The following is a 27,909-nucleotide window of genomic DNA, read 5'->3' as shown; positions in this document are numbered from 1 at the left end:
TTCTTGAAGAAGTTTGAGGGCATTGATGAATGTTACAAAACTTTCAAAACTAACCATAATGTCCCACAGATCAACTCAAATATTTTCAATTGATTGTAAAACATTGAACAATAAGGAAGTAAAACTAGCTACTTATCCAATATGATGTTCAGATAAAACAGTTGTAATGCTTAGGGGGAAATAAATCTCTCTGAATTTCCAAAAAAAAACAACCCCAAAAAAACTTTAATGTAAGGTGAAATATTTATAAATAACAGGCTTTTTCAATAAAAATATACATATTTTAACTGGGCATCATTATACTCCTAATCAGGACTGAACTACATCCCTAGGTTTGGTCCTCAGTCACTGCTGGAAGAGTCTGAGCTATCAGAAGATGAAGAATCTTTCTCCTTTTTTCTCTTCTTTTTCCCCTTTTTGTGATGTTTTCTTTTCTTGGATTTACTCTTTTTCTCCTTCTTTTCCTTTTTGTGGGATTTCTGCTTTTTCGATTTAGGCTCATCCTCTTCTGTGGCACTTGAGGAACAAGACCTTTAAACACAAGAACATTGTGTTATACACCAATGCCCTATAGTGAAATATTGGAATCTGAGAGATCTTTAACTAAAAAGAATTAACTTGGCTAAATATACCAAAGAGGGACTTTTCTCCTAAGCTCTATTGTTCTAAACACCGGAGGACCCTGAACACTAGGGCTGGGCAATATTGGGTTCTCAACATTACAGCCAAACATCACAGTTTGGCAATAAACCGTGATGTTGAAAGAAGCTGCGTTGGCCCCAGCCTGCAAGATGCCAGGTGAAACTGCCGCAGCTCTCATTATGGGAGCTGAGGTGCTTTCACTCCAGTGCCTCATGGGCTATGGCCAATACAGCTGGCCCCAGCCTGCTGCTCAGATGGGGGGGGGGGTAAAAAGGCTCCTGCACCCAGCTGAGCAAGCCCCAATGTCCCTGCTGGTTAGATGGACATTGGGGCACCTTTGTGAGCCTCCCTTCGCAGGAGCAGGGGGTGGGCAAGCTACCTCGCCCCCCACTCCCAGAAGACAGACCAGGCGGCGGTAGCCAAGCACAAAGAGCCTGTCAGGCTCCGTGCTTTTGATCTCTTTCCTTGTGGGGTTGTCGTTCACCCCAGGAGGAAAGACGCAGCCACCCTCCCGACAAAGTCCACAAGGTGCCTTGCGGAGCGGGGCTGCCTGAGGCTGCTGGTGAGTGCTGGGCCTGGCAAAAGCATCAGAGAACTCCTGCACCATCTGGCTGCCTTGGACCAGGAGGGTGAGCTCCGTCTTTCCTCTGAAAAGATGCAGCCAGGCAGTAGCCAAGCTAAGCTGTCTCCACCCAGAGCCCACACCTGGCTGCCGGCTTGCCCAAGCTGGAGGTGAAGTGGGGGCTCCTTTAAACTTCTCCACTGAGGGACGTGCAGCAGAGGGCAATGGCAGTTTCACTCAACGGTATATCGCTGGTGAAACCGCCGCTGCTCCTGAGTCCCTCTGCCTCCATCTCACGACGGCAGCTTGTTTTTTCCTGGAGACAGTGGGACACAGGAATGGCAGCGGTTTCACCAGCTGAGTGAAGCTGTCTTTGCGGTCTGCCTCTCATACTGATCCTAGGCAATATGTCTGTGCTGTCTGTGAGAGGAAACCTGTGGGAAAACCTTGGGAGAGCATAAAAGGTTTTTTCTGGAGATACTCCTCCAATGACCAGTGAAAACCAGTGAGAAAAGGGGCCGTCTGCACTGCATGAAGCAAGGTTTCAATGAGCAAAGGAATGGAATGTGCCTCTTCTGGTGGATCTGCCTGGCAAAGCATTCCACAACCATCAGCCATTAGAAGCAGGTCCAGCGTCGCCATCCCAGCTGATCTCTGGAACATCCGAATGGCTCGGGACATTGACACAATAAACCCAAGTGCTCTCTCGCACTTTGCAGAACCTGTTTGACTCCCTGGTATACTTAAGGCGAGGAAACAAACTGGAAGGCAGCTCAAACACGAGTAGAGGAAAACTCCAGTAGAATGCAATTGAACACTGATAAGGCTCATCATCATACCTAACTAGTGGCAGTGAAGGCAGCAAAGAAGGCCTACTTTGCTGCCCCGATTGCATCCTCACTCCACCCAATACATGCTTTTACTTGTAGAGATTCGTGCAGGATTTAGTAGCAACAGCAATTCATCTTTGAAAAGAAATTAAATTTCTGTTTCTATTGTAAAAAAAACTTTTTAAACATACAAAATCTTGGATTAGAAAAAAGCCCAAATGGTTTTCCATCCATCTTTAAATGATGTCATTACATGCAGAGATTCAGATTTGAAGGCAATCTGAACACAATAGGTTTCAAGCTTCTCCCTGTTATGCAGAAACAAAGCTTTCAAAATTATACCTTTTCCTTGCTTTCTTTAATTTTGATTTTTCTTTGCCTTTCTTCTTGGTCTTTTTCTTTTCTTCTTCCGCAGAAGTTCCTGTGAGTTAACAAAGATGTTACCCCTCAAAAAAGAAGAGATAGTACATTACTTTAATTGTTATAACCCTTTAAGAGGTAAGAACACGAGAACAGTCTGCTGGATCAGGCCAATGGCCCATCTAGTCCAGCAGCCTGTTCTCACAGTGGTCAGCCAGATGCCTGTAGGAAACCCACAAACAAGAATCAAGCACAAAGCACTCTCCCAGACAAAGCTTTCAGGATAATTAAAACTAACAAATCCATGTACAATCAGGAATGGGTGATAAAACAGTTAGTAATCTTAAAACGCAATAAATGGCGGTTGCAAATTAAGCAGTGAGATTAACAATTACTAAAACCTTGAGTTAAATAACTCTAACCTGAAGTCACAGTGCAAATAAGGTTGTCACTAGGAGAATCTTACAGGCAAGGGCATTCCATAAACGGGGCACCACTACAAATAAGGTCCTGTCTTGCATCACCAAGGATGGAGCTCTAAGGGGAGCCTTCCCAGAAGATCTCAAAACGTTATTTACACCTAGAACTGGGCAGCTTTTAGTTCTGCATGACTGCAAAATTTAAAAAGGATCATTTTTTTGCTTGGTTGCTATTCTAGTAACACATAAGCAACCAGATACTTAGGTAGGGTGGAAGACTGTTCTAAGAAAAGGAAGACAGGAGATATAGATATATTACACAAGAGTACAATGTTTTTAAAAAAGCACCTTACCCTTTTTTTCTGGAATGGCCTGCAGCTTTCCCAGCTCCTCCTCTTCGCTGTCCTCACTGCTTGTGCTGCTGACATCTAAAACTATGTCTCTTTTAGGGTCCACCCGAAGAAAGTTTCGGCATTCAAATGTCAGGTGACCAGCTGCATATAATTAAGCAATGGGCGGGGGGGAAGGAAAAGCCAACAAAATAATTAGCAAGAGGTTGCTGGGATTGTATTACACTCTTCCTGCCACTATGTGTAACCAACGTTTTATTCTTAAAAAGCAATGCGAATGATAATGTTGTTCCAATGACTTTTGTCAGAAACATAGCCTGGCTAAGGTCCCAACCCATCAGCATTCTAGGCTGGGGGGACATATTGCTTGGTCAGCCATATTTTACTAGGATTCTTGCCATGCTATGCAATGTCTGTTTGCACCATTTACTGATCCAGATTCTCAGTTTTCATTTAAAAGAAAAAGCAAGGGTTGTATCCAACAGAATGACCTCTGCAGGCTTAATGGAACTCTCCCCACACTTGCTGGTACCACCCAATTTTTCCAATACAAATGTAAGTGCCATTATACCAATATTGGTGGGATGAAGGGTGGTTCTGTGGCTGAAAGTGCATGGGTTGTATAAATCCTGCATTGTAGCCCAATGCCGTTATACCCATATTGCTGAGAATCGTGTAGCGGTAGCTCGCTGTTATTATCCAACCTACTGGCATGTTGGATGTTTGTGCAGGGGTTTGGAAAATATATCTGGGATGTGTGTGAAGTTGACTGTTGCAGCTGTGCCTGGGGGAGGAATGATTAATGCCTTAATGGGGCCAGGAGAAGAGAAATGGGGGCTTTTGTGGGTGGGTGGATTTTAATTGCAAAAACTCCCAAAAGGAAAGAGCTAATCACTCCTTCCTTAGTGCTGCTTCTGCAAAACTATGCAGCTCTGTGCCGCATTTCCACAAACAAACCTAAAACAACTGTGTAGTTTGATAGTTAAAATTATTAACAAAAACTGTTGTTTTAAAATACTACAGTAGAAGTCTGATCAGCAGTGAACAAAATGCTTTGCATGCTTAAAGTATTTCCCCCTCTCTTGCATTAGCACTATCAAATCCCCCAGTCTATGGATTTTCTCCCACCCTGTGTGGGCTTTCAACTGTCACGAAATGTGACTCGTAAGCAGTGAAGTGTGTATGCATGCAATGCATGTTATAATGTGCACATAAAGATAGCATTCCACCACTTGGTTCTAAAAATTTCATGAGGAAAGCCTCTGGGCATAGTCATCTTTGTGTGTTATGTATGCATGTGCATGAATTCATCTTTTTGGGCATAGCCCCCTCAGGTGAACTTACAATGTAAAACAAAACCAAAAACCAAACCCATAATACATCCAGCGGTAACAAATCATTTAAGAGCATAGGCCAGTTGTAGTTCCAGGCAGGATCTCACTATTACTGACAAATACTCGCAATGCTTGGTAAGAGATCCCATTTCTGAGGAAAAATGGGTTTCTTTCATGAAATGGATCTTTTCATAAGACAGCTTTTCTGTCAGGCAGGCTGATGATAGGTAACACTGGTTGAATAAGAGTTGTTTAACAAAAAGGTACACAAGTCCAGCTGTAAGCACACAAAAACCGTGGAAAAAATATTACCCTAATATGAATCTGAGACATTTTAACAGCCTCTGCCCTCTCCTATTTTGATATTACTTTCAGCAATTTGTTTAACAATTTACTCTGTGTGTGTGTTCCTTCCTTCTGTTCACAGTTCTTAGGATCCAAATCAGTGTCTTTTTCTGTAGATTAAATATGCTCCTACTCAATTACTATACACTGATAATGGCATTGCCTGAGTACAACAAACTAGTGATGTTTGTGGTAAATATTAGGAAATAATTATATCTTCGTTTTTATAGATACTTACGATAGCCACATTTCTTGCACCCTGCTCTGATGTTATCTTTATTTCCACCTGGAAAGGCAAAATATATTTCATATTAGTTTGAGATAGATAAATGTGGAATATAAAGGGTAACAATTGATCTGCCATACACATCAGTATTGACAACGTTCTCATATACAGAATATCAATAATTGTATCTGCCACATTTGTTGTTTAGTCGTGTCCGACTCTTCATGACCCCATGGACCAGAGGACGCTAGCCACATACTATTACCAAAATATGTTACACTGCATAACTTAGAATAACTTACTCTTACAGCCAGAGAAGTTCCCAAAGTGTGATAAAGGCATTATGATAACTGACATGCCTTTTGCATCAATCCCTGCCATTTCAGTTTTGCAAGGCTGGATGCTTGGCCAAATTAAGATGCCATTTCCCCCTTATGAAGGAGAAGAGTTTGGATTTGATATCCCGCTTTATCACTACCCTAAGGAGTCTCAAAGCGGCTAACAATCTCCTTTCCCTTCCTCCCTCACAACAAACACTCTGTGAGGTGATTGAGGCTGAGAGACTTCAGAGAAGTGTGACTAGCCCAAGGTCACCCAGCAGCTGCATGTGGAGGAGCGGGGAAGCAAACCCGGTTCACCAGATTATGAATCCACTGCTCTTAACCACTACACCACAGTGACTCTCTTACAAGCTATCAGTGCTACCTTCAGTGGGCCAAATATCATGTTTACATACATCATTTCCCGGCATAGATGGACTAATGGCAGCCATATATGAGGCTGGTGAACCTGGTGGGTTCTGCTTGACCAAGAACTGCCATAAGATTCAAGGAAACCTGAGTTAAAGTTAACAGCTAGGCCTCTGTCTACCCCAGCCTGAAATTGCTGTTCCTTAGGTTGCAAAGGCTATATTAGCACACATTCAACAAGCTTCTTTATGCATGTAAATGAAGATTATTCTAATTGGGGGGGGGTTGCTTGGAATATATCAGGATTTCATATTCCTTTTTGTTTTCACTTTTAAAGATTAGTAATATTGTAGAGGTTAACCAGAGGGCAGCAGCTCAAAATAATATAATGGTGAACATAAGCTAATTAACATACAAACTAAGCAACACTAGGTTTGCATGAAAAAGCTCCGCTGAATGAATTCATTTCCATAGAAACTGCAGGGGCCAAAATAAAATTAACAGAATTGTACTGATGGTGGTAGGTACATAAATAGCCCATTACTTAAAAGATAATTCAATTCAAAACTCTCCCCATGTTTATATCTAATGAGCTGATTAAGGTTTTGCAGATCATTTTGAATAACCATTGCAACAGCAAAACAAAACATCTACTGGGATATTTACCATATTTTTCACCCTATAGGACGCACTTTTTCCCCTCCAAAAATGAAGGGGAAATGTGTGTGCGTCCTATGGGGCGAATGCAGGCTTTCGGTGAAGCCTGGAGAGCGAGAGGGGTCGGTGCACACCGACCCCTCTCGCTCTCCAGGCTTCGCGGAACTCTCAGCAAGCAGCGGGAGCGCTCCCGCTGCTTGTGGAGAGTTGCCTGCGTGCTGAAGCCTGCGCACGCTGACCTCAGCGCGTCCAGGCTTCGCGGAACTCTCAGCAAGCAGCGGGAGCGCTCCCGCTGCTTGCGGAGAGTTGCCTGCGTGCTGAAGCCTGCGCGCGCTGAGCTCAGCGCGTCCAGGCTTCGCGGACCTCTCAGCAAGCAGCGGGAGCCAGCGCTGGGACTCCCACAGCTTGCAGAGAGCTGCCTGTTTGGGGGCTGGGGTCGGGGGAAGCTCGGGCGGGCCTCCCCCACCCCAGCCCCGCGCCTGGGGGGGAAATAATTTTTTCCCCTTTATTTCCCCCCCAAAAAACTAGGTGTGCCTTATGGGACGGTGTGTCCTATAGGGCAAAAAATACGGTATTTATTTTATTTTTAAAAATCAAATTACTGTACAAACTAGATTCTGAGGTTTAGCAACTCCACTCAGCTTATCCCTACTATTCAATTACAGTATTACTGCATGAAACAGAAAAGGTATATTTAAAAGTAAACTTTCACCTTGGAAATATGATTAATTTTTATACAGTAAATGGATTTCTACCTGGGATAAAAATGGATCAAATGTCCATTATCTCTAATTATCCTATTGTATCACTTGCAGGAAAAAACAGAAGATCTTATTCTCTTGGAAGGAGAAAGCATTGCATAGGATTTGTACTGTAAGCTGCTTCGTTGAGGATTTTCCCCAAAGCAGGCTATGAATCCTGCAAATAACTAAATAAATACAGATAATACAGGGGTAGCCTATAGCAACCTCCAGGTGTTACTGAACTCTAGCTTGCATCATCCCTGGTCACTGGCTATGCTGATCAGAGTTGGAGTTGAACAACATCTAGAGGCTCCGTGTTGGTCCCTTGTGAGATAATATTTATAGTGGTTGTTGAACTTACTTAGATCAACTTAAGCCAAACTGTAGGATATTAATATGAACTTCTAACTTGGGACAACAGTTTGTTACATCATACTCCACGCTGAAAGAAGATTGCTTTGTTGTTATACACTTTTGCTTAGTTTAGTATGTGCAACATTTCTGAAGGAAAGAAACTAAAACAGTGGAAATGTCAAAACAAATGTACTATCAAATCCTGGCATAAATATGGGACTTTCTCATCATTCACAATTGTCATGCCCATAAGAATTTCTAAGGAATAAGATAAACAGAACTTTTCAAACTTGGTATGTAATTCTGGCAGAGGGACCATTCAGCTTTACTTGATATATGCCACAAAGTTTTGACATAACAATTATTTGTATTGTATTTTTACACAGTATTGTAACATGAACTGTATTTTGGGTTTATAAACTTGGTTTTTCTTCTCCTCCATTTTGTTGTTTGTATATTTTTGGTGGGGAGATATCAATAACAGTCTAAACCAAGTATGAGGAACCTGTGGACCTCCAGATGTTGTTTGACTACAACTCCCATCATCCCTGAAGGCACTAGTTCTTACTTCTGGTTTAAAAAAAAAAAAAGATTTTCCATCTCAACTATAAATTCTAGGAAAGGGGAATAAATGTTCTTCCTTTCCTAAATGAAGTTCTATAATCAAATATGTTTTTTTAAATCTATATTTCACATAGCCTTTGGAAAGCATTATTGATTTCAGAATCTGCACAAGTTTATAAGCAGCAAGGATTTCTGCAGCCCCCTTTTTAAAACCTTGCACAGTTCTAAAATCCATTATTTCAATGTTTATTCAAGTACTCCACCCACTTAATAAGAAGAACCTAATTATATTATGCTTTGATACTATGCTATTATCAAAATCATCATTATATTGTTATGGTGCCTTTTTGGTAAACAGTGCCAACACGGGGAGAAACATGCAACCCATTAGCACTTCCGACAAGTGGATTGACATGCTGTCCACACTTGGATTCCGGACAATTGTGGTACAAATTTGATGCAACAGCTGCAGACCTGCTTATTTAAAACTGGGTCTGCCCAACGATGGAAGAATGGCAGATGAAGATGTTGGACTTTTTGGAGCTAGCCGACCTGACTGGAAGAATCTGCGACCAGAAAGAAGAGGAATATCAAGAAGATTGGAAGAAATTCACGGATTATTTGAGTAAATATTGTAATATAAATAATTAGAAGTCACCTGAAAGCACCAAATAGGCCTAGGATTAAAATAGGATTTAATTGTAAGTAAGATGGATTTAGAACAGTAAGAAAAGAGAATAAGATAGTTAATTGCTGGAAATAATTTTAGTTTAAGAATGATATTGGAGAGCTGATACAATGAAATTCAGAAGGGAGGGATCTGAGGAAGTCAATTAGCAATGTAAGAGAGATTGGGTTTTCAAGAGATATGTGTTTATGATTTCTTTTTTGTTTTTCTTTTTTAGTAATGTGTTTTATCTTGTGTGTGTTTTTTTTCTTTTTTCTATATTGTATTTGTTATAATTGTGGAAAATTTAATTAAAAAAATGAAAAATAGAAATAAAACTGGGTCTGCCCCCATCACATATAAATATGAAGCCCAATGTTTAAAGCAAAAAGGCATGTGAGTAGTTCTAAAGACTTCACAACAGACTAGGGCCCTGCGGGACATGACATCTTTCTGTCCCGGCCTGCAAGACAGAGCTGTTACACCAGCCCTTTGGCCAGGGCACAGCCTGACTCCTTCCTTTGGCAATCTTCACAGAACTCTAGCCCAATGGTTGCCATCAATTTGATTTGAATTAATTTTATAATTAAATATTTTAGAATGTTGTATTATTTTATTGTTGTTAGCCGCCCTGAGCCCGGCTTCGGATGGGGAGGGCAGGATATAAATAATAATAATAATAATAATAATAATAATAATAATCTGTCCACAGGTGCCTTCCCACCAGCCTCTTCCTTGATGTCACTCCCCAACCCCTCCTGATTAGACCCTAAAGCTGGGGGGAGGGGGCAGAGACAAGAACCCATGGGTCAATAATAGCAGACATATTCCAACAACCACTAACCCAAGCATGACCCCTCTTGCTAACTTTCTTATCTACATGCACCTGAATGTTCAAAGTAAATAAATGCAGGTGGTACTAATATTTATTCTTCCTTGTCTAAGTCAGGGGAGTGCCAAATAATGATTTCTCAGTTATGTGTGGGTCAAATAAAGGGAAAAAAATATTTGCAGAAGTTTGCCTCAAAGGGCTTCAGTAAAAACTTTTGCTTTTTCCTCATATAAATTCCTAGAAAGTTACTAGGACTGAATGTATTTGCTGACAGCTCAAAAAAACATTTGAATGCAGTTTCATTTGCATGTGTGTTCTTAAAATCAACTCTCAACTAATCCAAGGTGTCACCTGTCCCATCTCCTGTTGACCAGGTGCTGGAAACCGCAGCAGGGCTAAGGGCTCTTGAGCTCAGGTCCTGCTTGTGGCTTTCCCACAGGCACCTGGCAGGCCACTGTGAGAACAGGATGCTGGCCACTTGCCTGATCCAGCAGGACACAGGACATTTGATGTTTCCTGGACACAGTAGCATCAGAGAAGTTCAGCAGGCATTTGCCTCTTTCCTCTCATATAGCACAACTTTACATGGCCAGAGTGGTCCAGCAGGAGGGGCCTGCTGTATACAGCAATAGGAAGCTGCCTTACTCCAAGTCAGTTTATTTCTCCATCTTGCCTGGCATTGTGTACTCTGACTGGCAAAGGCTCTCCTGAGTCTCCATATTACAACTGTAGGAATCCACCCCTCCCAACTCTAACGAAATTATTATCTTTTAAGTAATATTTTCTCTCCCCCTTTATTAAAAATAAATCACAAATTCAGGAGAAAAGGGCAAGCATGCAGGAACAGGGAAGCAGTGGGAGAGACATTTTACAATTTATCATGATATGAATACTGTCACCTAAGGTTTTTTTACAATAACAGCAGCAGAACACTGCTCGTACCTCTTTTAACACTTGGAGATCAGATTAGATTTTTGGTGAACAACGGGCACTGTGAAACTACACATTAAAAAACAAACAAACATCACAACCACAAGAAGTATACAGACACCATAATCCAATTCCTATTATTATTTCTTTTAGCTAAGCCCGGTAAATTTACACAACTGAAACCTTCCATCTGAAGTTCTTGCGTGTGTGAAGAATGCAAAGCAAAACAAGACTGTTCAGTTTAAGAAAGTTCCGCATTTTAGCACACATTCCCTCCCCGACAGAGCAAGAGTCCCGCCCCTTAACAGCACAACTCTTACAAACTCCACTGAGTTCGGCAGGATTTCATCCCCAAACTGCAATCCCGACGACTTACTTCAGAGCAAATCCCACTGAATTCAGTAGGGTCTACTTCTGAGTAGGCATGCACAGCACTGCAGATACTCCCCGGGACTCCCTTCAACTCGAGAGCACGTTGGGCTCTTCCCCTCGTCCTCGGTTTGAGCGGCGGGAGATGCAGCACCCGTGACTTTTCACACTGCCACGATCTTGCGCGTGGCCCTTCCGCCCCACCCCCACCCCGTTTGAACCGCTCACCTGGCAACGCCATGCAGCCCCCGACCGAGACGCCACGATGCCCCGCTCTTGGCCGGACGAGGTAGCAATGGCAGCGCTTCCCCGCCGGAAAACTTTGACCCGAGCAGGAGCGGCGCGTACCATAAGGCAGAGAAGAGGGGTGGAGGAAGGAGAAAGAAGGGCGGTATTGCCAGGGAGACAAGGGAAGGAACTGCAGATAGCGAATCCATTTCTGATTCCCGGAGGAAAAGCTTTAAGGCTGACGGGAGAGGCCCTTCGCTGATCCCTGGACGAAGGTGTCCCAGGCCACGCAACCAGCACAGAAACCCTGCAGTAGTGCGATAGTCCCCTTCCTATGAGCCACTCCTAGCCAAAGGAGGCGGGCTGCCTAGTTGATTGGCAGCGCTTCTGGCCCTTGTCAAGCGGAATGAAAGTAGCCCAGTAGCTAAAGAAGAAAAAAAAACACGTAAAGGACTTTTCTTTAATCCCATGCATACTGTAAAAGTTTTTCCATCTCCACCGTTCTAGGGCGGATAGAAACAGTTGCGGCTCCGTTACCCGGCCGGAAGACTTTGTACCGGACACAGCGGGTTGTACCAGTATCCCATATCTGCCGGGGGATGCCCCTCCCCTACTTTGAGAGGAAACAGCACACTTCCATTCGTGGAGCGGGTGCTTTAGCTCAGAGGCTCTTGAAATAAATTTGTGTGGGCGGGGGGATTTTTGTTTGGCCTTCGAGGGGGCGGATGGGAAGCTTGCCTTCTTTTCAGCGCTGTTCCCCCCCCCTCGGGTAGAAGTGGTAGTTCCCGGCTTCCAACATGGCGGGAGGTTCGCCCTGGATTCCCGTTTAACGGAGTTCGGTGCGTCCGCCTTCTCTCGGGTCCAAGGACCGCCGCGCAGTGAGCCAGCTGCGCCCAAGCCCACACCATGAGTAACATCTACATCCAGGAACCGCCGACGAATGGCAAGGTTAGGGAGGGGGTAACACGAGCAATCATTCTCTCATACTAAAATGTTGCAGTTACAGATAGGTAGCCGTGTTGGTCTGCCATAGTCAAAACAAAACAAATTCCTTCCAGTAGCACCTTAAAGACCAACTAAGTCAGTTCTTGGTATGAGCTTTCGTGTGCATGCACACTGTATCTGAAGAAGTGTGCATGCACGTATCTGAAGAAGTGTGCATGCACACGAAAGCTCATACCAAGAACTGACTTAGTTGGTCTTTAAGGTGCTACTGGAAGGGATTTGTTTTGTTTTGACTAAAATGTTGGTAAATGATAACTACTTGGATGCAACCTGTGAGGATAAATTTAATGTAATCTACGATATTTTTGTTTATCTATGTGGTCCAGATTGTCCTCAGTGCACACATTTCCCAGTGTTCCAGATTAAGGAGAGTTTACTTCTCTGAGAAATTGGAGAAGTCAAAATGGAAATTGGAAAAGTGAAAATGGGCTCTGTTCTGTGCTTGGTGGGCTCAAAGGACTCAGACACTACCCTCCTTTTCTAATGTTGTTTATCAAGGAATACTGGCTTGTCTGGAACATTAATAGAGCTGAAAGTGAAGAGATACTCTGTTTCCAACCTCTGACCAAAATGTAGCTTTGGGAATTAGGGGCTGCCTGTGGTTGCCACTCCAAACACCAGGCCAGCTCAGCCCCAAAGCTGAGTAGCTGCTGTCCTTGGTAAGGGTCTTGTGATGAAGATGCTATACAGATGGCACCACACTCTCCCTAAAACTCGCTAAAAGGTATAAAGGCAGGTCGCCAACATTCTGGAGATGTAAAAAGGATATAAGGTCATATTTCCATATGTGGTGGAACTGTGTAGTTATCCATGAATTTTGGAATAACATCTATAGTGAACTTAAAAACTATTTAAATTTACATTTAAAAAAAGACCAGAGATCTTCCTGTTAGGAATACTATCAATAGAATTCAAAAAATAGATAAGACCATTGTTTATGTACACAATCACGGCAGTGAGAATAATAGTGGCAAGAAACTGGAAAAATGAAACCTTACCAACAATAATAGTGTGGCAAACTCTTATGATAGAATACCTGCAACTAGCAAAACTGACGGGAAGAGTCAGAGGAGTGTCAAACCAGAAAGTATATGAAGAATGGAAAATATTTAGAGAATATCGAAAATTGTACTGTACAAACAATAATATACTTTCAGAACTAGATTGATGCTTGTAAACAAAAAGTGTGTTAGATATCATATCAGATTATATATTTATTTAAAAAATGAAATAACATAAACCTATGCAAGAAAATATAGACAATATAAGCAGTATAATGAGAATGATTGGAAGTTTTACATTTTAACTTGTTATTTAATTGTAATATATTGTATTTTCTTTATTCTTTTTTCTATTTTTATTGCTTTTACTTTGTATGATTTGTCATCTATGTATTTATGTCTATGTGCGAAATCAACAAAGATTAATATTTTAAAAAAGGAAAGGCTCTTCTAGTGGCGAAGGTAGCCTCAGGATGGGAGATAATTAGTGACTGGCTGCTGATGTTGTAGCAGGTGGAGAAAATGAAAGGATCAGGTGCACTTTTAGTATGAGGGACTGTTGATTAGTGGAAGAAGTTGAGCAATGGTGGGCAGCTGTCGTTTGGAATAATTCTGGCATTATCCATTGCTCCTGCGTACACTGCTCAGCAAGCTTGACATGGATTTATATAGTTTTTAAGAAAACTGAGCAGCATGTGTGTGCTTAGACCCATTAGTGTGGAGTTTGGGAGGGGGTTACTTTGAATTGGAAAACCTTTTTCTAGATAATGTTGCATGAAATGTTCTGTCCCCTTAATCAACGGGGATCTAGTTTAGCATGTTACACTTATATTTGGTAAACAGATTTTTTAAAAGCATGCTTTGTTAATGTGCTATATCAATATCTCTTTTTTTCTTTAAGCCATAATAATTTGAACTGAAATATTTGATATGGTGTAGGAAGGCTACACAGCACCTCCTTCCGAGTAGACATGCACAGGATCACACCGTTAATAGAATGTTCAATGCTATCGTCAAACAAATTTGAAGACTTCCTTGATTTTTTTTAAAAAATATATGTTTTACAGTTTGTTAACACATTTTAAAACTTAATATGCTAATTCTAGCATACTAAATAACCTGTGCATTTATGTTTACTATATATGTGAATGGATGCTTGCCAGAGACAGTTGATTAGTGTTGCATCCTAACACACCCATTATATTACCACTTCGTTTTTTGTAATGCTGGAATAGAGTTGGTTGAGGGGAGGGCAAGGGTGGGAGAGCTCCAAGTTGCTAGTAATGGTATTTGTATGTGTGCTCTCATCTGTGTGGTGTCAGTTTCACCAACCCAGAGCTTGCCTGACCGTACCTCTCCCCATTCCTGTGAATAGAGTGCCACCCCTACCATAAGGACACTGTTGCCACTCCTTGTAATAGAATCTTTTACCTGTACACAAAACTTACTTATTTTCTTGTTTCTAAGACAATCCTCTGAGGCAAGATGTATTTCTGGTGGCAGCCAGGAAAGTAGTTAAGTCTGCAGAATGCAAACCATACTTTCTAGGAGTACATACCGTATATATTTGTAAAATAGGCATATGCTCTTCTACAGGTTTTATTGAAAACGACAGCTGGAGATATTGATATTGAGTTATGGTCAAAGGAAGCCCCCAAAGCATGTCGGAACTTTATTCAGCTTTGCATGGAAGGTAAGGATTAAGACAGAAAATACCTAATTACGTTGTGCATGCAATTTAAGGCACCAAACATCTACAGGAACGCCTAGTCCTTAAAGTGGTGTGTGTGTGTGTGTGTGTGTGTGTGTGTGTGTGTACCATTAAATAACCTATTTGTAGTCTGTTGCTGTTTTCCACTATTTAGCATGATGGGAACTAGTCTAGGGCCTCCCTTGGCTTGCAAGTTTCTCCTATGGTGTGACCATGAGGAGGACTTTAATTAACGACAGCTTGCCGGATCATCTGAACCCAACAGTCTTCTGTTAATTGTGGTTTGTTTAATGCTGATTGTTTCAACAAAGCATTGTTAATGTAAACCACAGTTTAGGTTTATGAGTGTAATAGCACACTGTGGTTAATTGAAATCAGAAGCAAAAACTTCTAATCTCCTTGTGGCTTGCTGGAAGAGGCGATGTGAATGATGAGCATGCAGAGTGGAGGTTGATAGGCTGGGCTCATTCCTTGTACAATAAACCATGGTTTATCATGATGCCCAAATGCAGCCACTGTCATATTGATTGGTAGCCAAGAGTCAAAGTTAGAAAAACAGACAAAAACAGTATTTTAAGATACGAAAACAGTATTTTAAGATAACAGCAGGCAACTGCAGTGTTACTCCCCAGAGTTGAGTGTCTCTGTCTCATGTAGCTGGCCGCATTTGCTCCTCTCCTCCAAAATGTATTACAAGTAAAATAAAAATCCATCTTTCATCTAAGCACTCTGCAACTTGAAACACCACTTAATAGAAGTGGACCCATTTCTCTTGCATGGAGGAGGTTTGGATAAACAATGGGAGAAACACTTAATGTTTCTTTGATCTCCAAAATTACATGCAAGTGAAAGACGACCTCAACTTCCCCTTAAGTCACCTGATAAGCTCAGGGGGTTTAGAGAGGATTCATTTTAGTTTTAAGGAGCATCAGAGAACCCCGGGAATCAGCTCAGTTGTTTCTTATCCAAACTTCCATGCAACTAAAGCAAGATTCTGCCTCTCTCTCAAGTCCTCTGAGATTAGCAGAGGGCTTGTGGGGAGGTTGGGGTTTCCCTCACTTGGGATGCAGTTTGCAGAAGGGGTAAAGCAGCAGTCAAGTCGCCTGCACTTTCCTTCCTTCTCTCCTTTCTGCTGCAGCATGAACTAACCTCAGCCTCTTCCCAAAGTCCTGTGTGCATGTGCTAGAGAAAGTGGGGAGAGCTGGTAGTGAGGACTAAGAGAGGCTGGCTAGTAAACCAAGCCAATACAGTAGTACCTTGGTTTACGAACATCCTGTTAATGAACTATTCAGTTTACGAACTCCACAAAACCGGAAGTAATGTTCTGGTTTGCGAACTTTACCTCAGTCTATGAACAGAAGCTGAATGGTGGAAGGGCACCAGTGGTGGGAGGACTCATTAGGGAAAGCGCGCCTCGGTTTAAGAACAGATTTGGTTTAAGAACAGACTTCCGGAACGGATTAAGTTCATAAACCAAGGTACCACTGTATTTGTGGACAACAGAATTTATTAACAGTATTAAAGATAATCCTTTTAAATTTCGTAACTGAACTAAGTGGTTTTGGTAGTTTGGGTTTTAGCTTCTTCAAAATTAGCATATGCAGCTGATTTTAAGAGGAGAGATATTTTGAAGGAATAAAATTTTGGCGAGAAACCAGAATGCTGTTTATAATGAAAGGTATACAGTCCATGCTAGCTACTCTAATGCCGGTTTTCTTTTCAGGTTATTACAACAACACAATATTTCACAGGGTTGTACCTGAGTTTATAGTGCAAGGAGGAGATCCAACTGGTACTGGGTCAGGTGGAGAATCTATCTATGGGGCCCCTTTTAAGGTAAACCTCTGTTTTCAATGGGTTTTATTGTCCACTTATTCCACTGCTGTTGAACTTTGGTTAAAATGGATTAAGATTTAATAAATGTCCCAGCTACAGTTAGCTGCCCACCCCATGCACACATAGCTTGCAGTAGGCCCCATTGCACTTGGTGGGATTTGTAAAAGTTTGTAGGATTGCATAGTTAATCACTTTTAATTCCCTTTATTTCTTTGTGAGATAATTTGAGCACATGAGATTTGAGTCCTATTGAAACTGGCAGGACTAAAATGACTAACCTGTGGCTAGATCTGGGTCAAAGTTTGGGGTTATTTAGGGTGTTAGGGTCACTTTTGTGAGGAAAGCAACCAAATAATAATAATAATAATAATAATAATAATTATTATTATTATTCTTGCTCCTGTCCGTTTTTAGAACTTTGCATATAAAATGGCATTCTAAACAATTGTAGTGAAATGTAGGCTGTTCATAGAATGAAAGGATGGGACTTAATTGCCAAGCTTGGAAGGAAGAACAGATCGTCATCTTTCAAGATTTCCTGTCTATAAGTACAAATAACCATGAGAAAGCTTTAAAAAAAGTTTCTGAAAGAAACAAATAATTATGTTGTGCTTCTAGAATTAAGAACTGCTCCTCCTACTTGGTAGCTCGGATAGACCCTCTTGAACTTGTTACTTCAGATGTAACTTTCAATATTTGCATTCTTCCAAAAGACACCACTTTTATCTATATCACAACTTAAAATTGGAACAATTTTTTTTATTGTGTTAATTAATGATGTCAAGTTTTTCCATGGAAGATAAGCTGTTGTCGATAATGAAAGTGATTATTGCTTTGGGATTTGGCGGTAAACAGTGTTTTTGATGTCGTATTCCAGAGGTGCATCAACAGACAAGCTGTGGAATGAACAAGAGCAGATTAAACTTGTGCACTAATTGCTCTTCCTCTTTAATTTGCAGGATGAATTCCACTCACGGTTGCGCTTTATTCGGCGGGGACTGGTTGCCATGGCAAACGCCGGGCCTCACGATAATGGCAGCCAGTTCTTCTTTACTTTGGCTCGGGCAGATGAACTTAACAACAAGCACACCATCTTTGGAAAGGTCTGAAAGACTTCTATCCCAAGCCCCGTTATTTGTCTGCCTGAATTTGGTTGTGGGGGCAACCTTGGCGAAGAAAATCCACCAAGAGCTGCCAGAACTCATCAAATGCAGTCTCTGATGAGCAGGAGGGCTAGGTGTTTGGATACCCTCATCACAATAATTTTATTTGTATGCTTTGTTTCCATAGTTGAAGCCATGTTCAAGGCAGCTGACAGCATGAAAAGATTTACATAACAAAAGCAGTCATAAGCAATAAATAAAACACATCTGGAAGATACACATCCAGATTGAAAAATTTCCACATAAATCATATGATCTAAAAATTAATATACTAAAAATGAATATTAACAACAGCAATAAACCCCTGTAAACAATATCCCAACCCAAGAGTGTTCAGTAGCCTCAGCTTTTGTAGCTGGAGTCACCCTCCCAGGCCATGTGGGAAAAGGCCTGCAAGGCAGGGAACAGATCCTCCCATTAAATGCATTTGTTTTGGCTTAGCCCTAGTCTCTTATGTCAGGCGTTGGCATACCCGTATCTTTGTAAACTGTGTACCTTTTCTGATTGCATTTCTCACTGTGGAAAAAGGCTACATTGATCTAAAGTATAAATTCATTTTCTGTGCTGTCAAACTGATAATGACTTTTTAACAGAAAACATACAAGCTTTCTAAAACTATCCAGAATGTACTTTGAAAATAATTTAAGCTTTCAAAAACCCTCTTCTAATTTGACAGATTACTGGAGATACCATATATAACATGTTACGACTTACAGAGGTTGAAACAGACACAGATGAAAGACCACTCAACCCACATAAAATAAAAAGTACAGAGGTAAGTTTAATGTTGTCTAAAATGGATTAAAATATATATTTCATTGCCTTCAAACCATTACAATTAAATGTAATTTATTTGTATCTTTGTTTATTTCAAAGCAGTGATCAGAATGAGTATTTTATACAGTTATTTTAGCCTATTAATATGCATCTGTGTCTGCTATTTGTAATATTTTAAAAGCCATATATTTAATACCTGCAGTTTTGGAATTGACTATGTGTGGTATTCAGCTATGTTTTAATTAGAGCAGACCTATTGAAATTGATGAACACAATTAAGTTGGGTCTATTAATTTCAATATGTCTACTCTGAGTAAAATTTAGGGTGATATTAAACTACGTCAGTTACCAAAGGTTGTAAGACTGACAGATATTTGGGTTTTTTGCAGCTTTTGCTAAGGCCAAAGGAGCTTGTTTAACCATAATATACTTAAAATTACATAAGAAAGCATAAAAGGCAATAATTAAGAAATCTAATTCAGCACAATTCCACAAAAAATCCGTAGGTTGCTAATGCAGACTGTAGCCCATGGCAGTGTGACTCATTTTAACTGCCAAGGCAATACAGAATACTGTATTTTTCCATGTATTTTTGGGGACTCAAACTTTAGAAAATGGGAGATGGCACAAAGTTGTTGAGTTTCTCTTGCAGAGGTTTCCCAAGAGTTGTTGAGCTTTTTTGGGGGGGGGGGGTTTGCTGAAAATCGCTCACCTGCACACATCACAAAATCTGCCTGTAGTCTCTCCCCTCACCGGCAGAAGCTGTCAATCGCCCGTCCAATTGCCATAGCGCCAGCCAATCAATACCACCCATTGATGCAGCTACCAATAATACGCACAATAGCCGCTAACAGCCAGGGTAGCAACCAATCAAACATTCACCCTATTCACTACCCTTGTATAAGACGGCCCCCATTTTAAGCATGATTTTTAAAGAAAATAACGTAGTCTTATAAACGGAAAAGTATGGTAGATGAAACCCTCTGAATGCTATCAGAGAGATTTAATTTCCGACCTCATTCAGGGAGTGGAACAATTAGTGAAGGTTCTACAGAGCAGGGCCTGAACTGATGATGACCATGTAGTGGGTTCAGGGTCCTAGGCTGTGAAGGGTTTGGGAACATGCGTTCTCCTCTCCCTCATGCCACTGCGTTCTGCCTCTGATCCAGTGTGAGATTTCCTCAGGCTTGTTCCAGCTCATGCATGTTACGCTAAACCGTGGTGCAAACTGGGTCTCTGTGCGTGTAACATTGTACATTGTGCGTTTTGTACATTGTGCGTTTTGTACATTGTAACTCTTGGAGTTGTAATTCTTCGCTGTCTGTTTTGCTGCAGCGATTGGATGGTTTTAAAATCAGGATTACTTATCACAATGGGAAGTCCTAAAAGAGGGTTTCTGAAATATTTTTCTTCTAGGTTTTATTTAATCCTTTTGATGACATAATTCCGAGAACCAGTAAAAAGCTGACGAATGAGAAACCAGCGGAAGAAGCGAAGAAAGCAAAATCCAAGGGCACAAAGTAATTATAGCCTGTGATGGCTCCACAAACTCAATATTAACATGGTGAACAAAAACTAAGATCTATTTATATATCGCCACTGAATGATCAAACCCTTATTTATACCCTGTGAAGTTAAAGCAATAAAGCTCTATACATTTTAGTCCTTTGAATGGGGTATTTTGTTCAAAAGTATTCTGTAATGTCATTTCCAGGAAAACAATCTGTATAAGGAAAACAATCTGTATAAGATAATACTGTCCCCCCCCTTTTTTTTAAAGGAATTTTAGCTTGCTTTCATTTGGAGAAGAAGCTGAAGAGGAAGAAGTAGAAGTCAACAGAGTTAGCCAGGTATAGATACAGGCTAACGATATATTTTTGTGACGCTTCTTTGCTTGTTTATATTTGTGAATAACTTCCTTTCCTCTTGGAACCTTTACCTTACAGAGCAGGGGTGGGGAGCCTTTTTGCCTCTGTAGGCCAGATACTTATGAAACCCAGGCTTGTGAGCCAGATTTGACAGGTGGGCAAGACTGTCCACATAACAGTTGACCTGACATGACATCAGGTATTGGGTGCTTTGAAGTCCAGGCACTGGGACTTCAGAGCACCATGCAGGGTTTGCAGATTACTACCCATCACTCAAAGCCTTCTTCCTGCAGTTCCTCCACACACAACCAGTCCAGGATGCTTTGGGTCTAGCCTTCTTTCTGCAGGCATCAGCTCCATGCGCAAGTTCCCCTGTGGATGATGAGCAGTTGAGCCAAAGCCTGCTTCCTTTGCCCCATGGGGAGCGCACTTTAAGATGCATTGCTTGCCACATCTCTACCTGCCCCATATCTACTGTTACATATGACATCAAGCGTGGGGCAGGTGGGGTGGTTCGGGGAAAACTGTCTCTCAGGCCTACTTTGAACCCCTGACAGGCCACGTTTGGCCTGCAAACTGAAGGTTCCCCACCCCTTTGGTAGAGCTTTGTGAACCAACATATCACACTTGATACAAGACACTGCCAAGTTCAGATAAAACATGAATATAGAGATGGATGTGCTTACCATGCATCCTTATACAGTGGTGCCTCGCAAGACGAAATTAATCCGTTCCATGAGGCTCTTCGTATAGCGTTCTTTTCGTCTTCCAAAGCAAGCCCATTGACAGCTTAGCGGATTAGCGCTATTAGCGGTTTAGCGGCTTTTAGCGATCAGCTGTTAAGCGGCTTATCAGCGGATCAGCTGATAAGCGGCTTAGCGGCTTAGGAAAAGGGGGGGGAGGGGAAAAAACCCGCAGGAACTTGCAAGACATTTTCGTCTTGCGAAGCAAGCCCATAGGGAAATTCGTTTTGCGAAGCGCCTCCAAAACGGAAAACCCTTTCGTCTAGCGGATTTTCCGTCTTGCGAGGCGTTCGTCTTGCGGGGCACCACTGTAAATGTTGTATTATTGTAATACTTTGCTGCTAGAGAATTGGTCCTTCACAACTGGCTCTTGATTGGTTTTCTGCCTCAATGCAAAGTGCTGATTATACTGAATATGACCCCCCATAAGCACTGTGTGGTCTAGTACCTGATACCTACAAACCACTCTTTTCTACATGATCACATTTATAGGTGATCATGATCACATTTATATGTCACCATTCAGGGATTTGTGGCACTCTAGGTATTGTAGTCCCAATTCCCATCACCCCGACTCTTAGCTGTACTGACTGGGGTTGATTGGAGCTAGTGTCCATCCACATCTGTAAGGCTACAAGGTTGTGCATCTCTGCCTTAGCTCATGTAGGGAAACTTTGTTTTATCCCGCCCTCTCTGTCTGAGGTGGTGACTTAAGTGTGGTGGTGGCAGCAAGATTGTGAAACTTGCTCCCCAGCAGAGGGAGGGAGTTTACATTGCTAGTTTACTGCAGTGTTTTTTAAGCAGCACATCACAGTTGTTTCATTTCAGGGCACATTTGCAATGAACAATACTGTATTGGAAATTTATTTAACTGCAGTCATTCTGTTTTGATTTTAGCCTTTTGTAGTTTGGTTATGGTACGATTTTTATTAATTGTTATAAGCCCTCTTAGGATAAGAACAAATGTGTTTTACAGGAGAGTGATGCTATATTTTTTCAGTTAGTTTTTGTGAGGTTAAAACAGTGATTCCTCTCCCCCTGACCCCTTTCCACCCCCCTACTCATTGATCTGCATCTCATCATCATGTTCTTCTTTTTTAGAATATGAAAGGAAAAAGCAAAAGCAGTCACGACTTGCTGAAAGACGATCCGCATCTGAGCTCAGTACCTGCCATTGAAAGGTTAATATACTACTTGCTAATCAGCAGCTATGTCAACTTGGGGGAGGCTGGATCTCTTTACCGTAAACTCACAACTACCTGTCCGCTTGCCTGACTCTTGCTTTTTAGATCTAGGGGGCTATCCCTAGACCGTTTTTCTGCCCCTGCTTTGTATGCTAGGTACATATGTAGATGTGTGGAACTCAGTGTTGTTGTTTTTTAAAAAGGTTTGCATCTCTACCAGTGTACTTTTAAATTCAATTTTTATTTCATTAAGCTAATTCAAGTAACGTTAGAGAAGAATCTACTTACATAAGTTGCATTTCCTTTCAGTGAAAAAGCAGATGACAGTGATATCTCGGATGAGGTGAGTAGCATTTCTACTTCAATAGGGAGCCCATTTTGCTGTGAAGTTGTAATATTCTCAGGAAAGTCACACACTGAAGCTTATACATGTTCCCACCAGGACAGTGGTTCTGGGTGTGGGTGATTCCTTTAGGTCAAAACAAGCACCTTGTGTTGACGTCTGCTGCTTTGACTCCATGCAAAGTACACAGCACAAAAATGGTTTAAACTAAAATTACCCAGTGGAGAAGAACTGTATACAGATGCTCAAATTTTACACATAGTGAAGAATAGGGGCTGTGCTGTTCCATCGCTCTAATGCTTTGCCACTCACTCTGATGAGATGGGCCTCCAGGTGTCCTTTATATTGTGCATTCATGTTAATTTGCGCTCATTATAGTTGTTGTTTAGTCGTTTAGTCGTGTCCAATTCTTCATGACCCCATGGACCAGAGCATGCCAGGCACTCCTTTCTTCCACTGCCTCCCGCAATTTGGTCAAACTCATGTTGGTAGCTTCGAGAACACTGTCCAACCATCTCATCCTCTGTCATCCGCTTCTCCTTGTGCCCTCAATCTTTCCCAACATCAGGGTCTTTTCCAGGGAGTCTTCTCTTCTCATGAGGTGGCCAAAGTATTGGAGCCTAAGCTCATTATATTAGCAGGGCTTTAAATACTGTTCACACCTTCACAAGTTACAGGGCGGGCATACAGCTTCGTTTCCAGTTGGTGCATGTCATAGAATCATAGAATCATAGAGTTTGAAGGGACCCTGAGGGTCATTCAGTCCAACCCCCTGCAATGCAGGAATCTCAACTAAAGCATCCAATACAGATGTCCTGTAGCTTCCTACTGGAAACCTGTTAACTTCATATCACAGATTTTTTGGGGTTGTTGGTGTTCTTTTGTCCGGCTTTGGTTTTGTTTTAGCATAAGAGTGCCCCTCCAGACAGTGATAACATTGGGGAAGCATTGCGGAACAACTAATAAAGCAGAATGCTCTGCATACAAGTTCTCTATAAATTCATTACTAACGCACCAATGACATGTTACATAAACGACCATCAAAAACCAAATACTAATCTGGAGAGGCCTCTGTGAGTGTAGGTCCTTCACATCTAGATCTTGTGGCGTATAGGTCCTGTGGATTTGGCCTTTGAGCATTGGGTTCCCCTTTTGCATATGAGCCACAGGCATGAATTATACCTCACAGATGTTGAGTGGGATGGTGCACGAATACCATCCCGCTCTCCCAACTTTGTATATACTGTAATCTGGATATCTGCACAGTGCTGAGGAATAAGATGAGATTATAGTGATGTGGAAAATGAAAGAAAAATGCTGCTTTGAACCATCTTGGTTCAAGTATGCTGGAGAAGAGGAAACCATATTCTGTCACATTTAAAAAACTGCAATGTAGTGATTCTACTAGATCCTAGGAGACCAGGGCTCGAATCCCCACTGCTCCATGAAGCTCACTGGGTGACCTTTAGCCAATCACTATCAGCCTAACCTACCTCACAGGGTAATTGGGAGAATAAAATGGGGAGATGGTGAAACCATGTACTCATTTGCTACCTCTAGCCCCTTGGAGAAAAGATAGAATAACAACAACAATAATGAATAATAATAATGAGCAATAATAATAATATAGAACAGGAGTTTTAACTACTTCTTGAGGAGAGCTTAAAATGATTAGAAATCTCTTTTCTTCATGTAAGTATCACATTGTTTTAAACAGTTGTGTTCTCCAATGTCTATTGTCTTTGAAATACTCTTCCTGTGATGAACTGAAGTTGTCATGTGTATGAAGAGCAGTGAATGGATATTTTATCAAACCAGCCTATTTGCTTGGCAGGAAGAGGGTGCATATGGTGAGGAAGATGAAGAAATTGATAGTGATGAGAAGTATCAAATGAAAGAACGCATTGTGAAGAAGTTAAAGAAAGATGCTGATCTAACAGCTCAAAAACCAACCAAAGAGAAGGAAACTGAGAAGAAAAGTAGCCGCAGGTGGGTAATGCATTATTTTGAGTTTGACTATAGTAAAGTAACTTTTTCAAATATTCCACCATTGACACTTGAGTAAACTGATCTTAAGTTCGTTCCTCAGATGATTTTTTTGGTTAACATTTTTAGAGGAGCATCTCTTCATATTTTCATTCTTCTCTCTGGCCCTGCCATAGAAAGCTTTTGAGTAGCTGCATATATGTATACCGTTCCCCCTATTTCCAGTGTTCAAGCTGTGAGTGACATTGCTGAAGTAGCCAAACCAGTGTCAAGCCTGCAGAAAAAAAGGATATATCAGCAGGCTTGTGGGAACACTGCAGTTTGTAGAAGTACAAAAACTACTCAGGAGAAGAAACACAGCACAGGGTGAGGGGCAATAATGACCCCAATGAGGACTGAGCATGCTCATTGGCCGTGGAATGCTGATTGTAGCAGTGGGGAACGTGTGGCAGTCTAGAGTGGGAGAGGAAAAATGAAATGGAGAGGCTGGAATTCTGAACAGAGAGCACGCCACACTACAACACTTGGTTGCAGATCTTATTTGCAAGCATACATTTTTATTTTTCTAGATAGTTGTTATTATGAAGTAATAAGCAAAACCTGGGTGTTTCTGACCTCAGTAGCAAAGTGCTTATTAACCTTGTGTGTATAAAGTGTATTATCATAATGTCATCTGCTTGGCTTATGTTTTATCATATTTTATAATCTGTTAGCTGATTATAGAAGTGGGCCCAGATCCATGAGTTAGCGCCACAGCTAAGAAACTCCCAGGATATACCTTCGATGTACCATTTGCCATGTAGTTGTGCACTGACACAAGGTATCTTATTGGTAGAGCTGGTTAGGGTGGTGCTTTTTAATTAGTAAGAAGAAGAGGAGGATAAGTTTGGATTTGATATCCCACTTTATCACTACCCGAAGGAGTCTCAAAGCGGCTAACATTCTCCTTTCCCTTCCTCCCCCACAACAAACACTCTGTGAGGTGAGTGGGGCTGAGAGACTTCAGAAAAGTGTGACTAGCCCAAGGTCACCCAGCAGCTGCATGTGGAGGAGCAGAGACGCGAACCCGGCTCACCAGATTACGAATCAACCACTCTTAACCACTACACCACACTGGTTACCATCTTCATGTGCTTAGTGTGCAAAGCTTTTGGACAGATTGAATGGGCCCACCTGGGACCCAGCTGTGTCAGTGCAAGAGTCCATGCCTGGCATGTGGTAATACTAACCTGTTGTACATGGATGCTTATAGGTGTAATCCACATACCTTGCCCTGGAAGCCAGAGGAGTGTTTGCAGAAGTCTGTTCATTTCTCTGTCTGTTGAGAAACCTTCACAACGTTAAAGCATATACTAAGCAGAAATGTACAGCATGCACAGGCCCAAGCTCTTCTCTCACGGCCACAACACTTAGCACAGTTCACCAAATAATCAAAATGTTACTTACTTAGGACATTTCCTAGTACTGATTTCTCTTTGCAGAATTTTGTGAAGGGCAGGTAACACCCTTTTTGGGCATCTTTGAATTGTGATGAGTTTTTGATTCAATGTCTCTCTTACTCAAGGAATATCACAGTGTTTTCTTTTTGTTTGTTCCAGCTTTGCTAAGATCTTTCACGTTTTGGTGAACCTAGACCACAGCCTCTAGCTATTGACTAGACAATAAATACTAACTTGTACACTTCCATAGTAATCACAGGTGCAATATGCTTTTCACAGCATTGCACATCCACCATTTTTATACAGCTGTACTTGAGACAGTGCTCTGTTTCTAACTTGTTTTTGGGTGAGTGTTTTTATTTTAAAAAAGAACTTACAGCCCACCTAATTTTAAAAATAAATTCAAGGTGGCTAACATATCCCAAGCCTCACAATCCCTATATCTGACCCAGTCAGAAAACCAGCGTGATTAGCACAACCCTATATCAATTACAATAATTACTTCCTAAAGGGCTACTAAAACAAGAACATCAGCAATACTGTATACCAGAAAAATGATCAGCCAAAAAACCTTTTTAAACTGCCATGGTTTTAAAAGCCACCTGAAACAATATACGTGAGCCCAGGGCCAAGCTGGGGCAGGCTAGGAAAATTTTGGACTAGGAAAAATATGCAGTGATTGAGTTTGGGTAAAAAATAAAAAATAAATCCATGTGACTGGAATGTCATGTGTAGTTTTGCCATAAGAGCATTTTTGTTTTTGTTTTTTAAACACTATTTTGACATCTGCTAGTTCTTTTAGACCATATGTGATCTATTTAAATGTGCTCTCGGTTCCAATTTGGCTTTAATACTTAAGGTATCTGTTGCATGGCCACACAGTTTATTAAGATACATTGTATTGTACGTACCTCAGTCATTTTCTCTTTCTAAGTTTACCCAGTCTATTTTAGTTGTTATTTTTGTTGTTGTTAATTAAATTTAGTATAGTTCTTCCTAGGAGTTTAATTTCAGCATTTTGTATGCTTCAGCCTAAATATCACTTCTTTAAATCTTTTGAAAATCAATGTTTCTAATCTCAAAAGTATGCTGTGATAAAAGCAGTTGCTGCAGTTCTTAATGTCACTTCTTAGATATTAGCAGTGTGTTCTGTTTCATTTGAAAACTGTATTAGCCCCCTAAGCAGTGGCAATGCAATTACGTATACTCTGGAGGGTGTGTATATGTAATCAAAGATATAAAAATCAAAGTACTCATAATTTACAAGGAAGCAGTAGCTTTTCTACGAAAAGTAAAATCACAGGCTGAGAGTCAAAATATTTATCCACTCCTAAATTTCATTTTAATAATTTTTTTAAGTCACTTTTTTCCTGGACATGTTTCATCAGCAGACAAACTTTTAAAATAGAAGAAATATACATTTTACTATTTCTGTATTCTCCTGTCCTAACATGGCATTCACAATGGTCTTCTATTCAAGAAGATGATTGTCTCGTCGTCCCCCCCATTAGTTTCAGCAGAATTTCTGCCTCCGAACTCCCAGTCCTTTCTCTAGGCTCAGAGGCGGGGAGTTATGAATTCAACAGGGATCTGTTGATTCCACCAAAACAAAAATTTAATGTGTTTTGCCAAACAGTTTGACCATTCTTTAAATCAAATGAATAAGCTCTGAAGAATCTACTTCTGGCTGCGTAGGACCTGGTTTTAAAGTAGCAGCACTCAAATCTTCCTCTAAAACATTTCGCTTATTTG

At 41.2% G+C, this 27,909-nt stretch overlaps 2 protein-coding genes across 4 annotated transcripts in view; one reads left to right on the top strand and one right to left on the bottom strand.

Moving 5' to 3' along the window:
• Nucleotides 1-195: 195 nt before the first annotated feature.
• Nucleotides 196-11,612, bottom strand: SREK1IP1 (SREK1 interacting protein 1). Its single transcript, XM_081880814.1, has 5 exons — nt 11,102-11,612; nt 5,081-5,128; nt 3,167-3,307; nt 2,377-2,455; nt 196-531 (listed from the first exon to the last, which is right to left on the bottom strand). The coding sequence occupies exons 1-5, from the start codon at nt 11,112-11,114 to the stop codon at nt 342-344; spliced, it is 471 nt and encodes a 156-aa protein (XP_081736940.1). The 5' UTR covers nt 11,115-11,612; the 3' UTR covers nt 196-341.
• Nucleotides 11,613-11,869: 257 nt separating this feature from the next.
• CWC27 (CWC27 spliceosome associated cyclophilin) overlaps nt 11,870-27,909 on the top strand; it is a 121,050-nt gene continuing 105,010 nt past the window's right edge. Inside the window, exons 1-10 of one of the 3 annotated variants that reach the window (XR_014161240.1) lie at nt 11,870-12,049; nt 14,704-14,800; nt 16,542-16,654; nt 17,614-17,757; nt 18,494-18,592; nt 20,011-20,114; nt 20,375-20,444; nt 22,307-22,386; nt 22,699-22,732; nt 24,567-24,721. Coding sequence is in view for 2 of the 3 variants with exons in the window: in XM_081880772.1 (XP_081736898.1) it covers nt 12,008-12,049; nt 14,704-14,800; nt 16,542-16,654; nt 17,614-17,757; nt 18,494-18,592; nt 20,011-20,114; nt 20,375-20,444; nt 22,307-22,386; nt 22,699-22,732; nt 24,567-24,721 (938 nt within the window). In the remaining variant the exon portion in view is untranslated. The remainder of the gene's footprint in view (nt 12,050-14,703; nt 14,801-16,541; nt 16,655-17,613; nt 17,758-18,493; nt 18,593-20,010; nt 20,115-20,374; nt 20,445-22,306; nt 22,387-22,698; nt 22,733-24,566; nt 24,722-27,909) is intronic. The other 2 variants (XM_081880772.1, XM_081880773.1) reach the window with 2 other exon arrangements.

Source organism: Podarcis erhardii (assembly GCF_964252035.2).
Source record: "Podarcis erhardii genome assembly, chromosome: 11".
NCBI lineage: Eukaryota > Metazoa > Chordata > Lepidosauria > Squamata > Lacertidae > Podarcis > Podarcis erhardii.
Note: the sequence above shows the minus strand (reverse complement) of the source record. Positions and strands in the feature narration are given on the sequence as shown.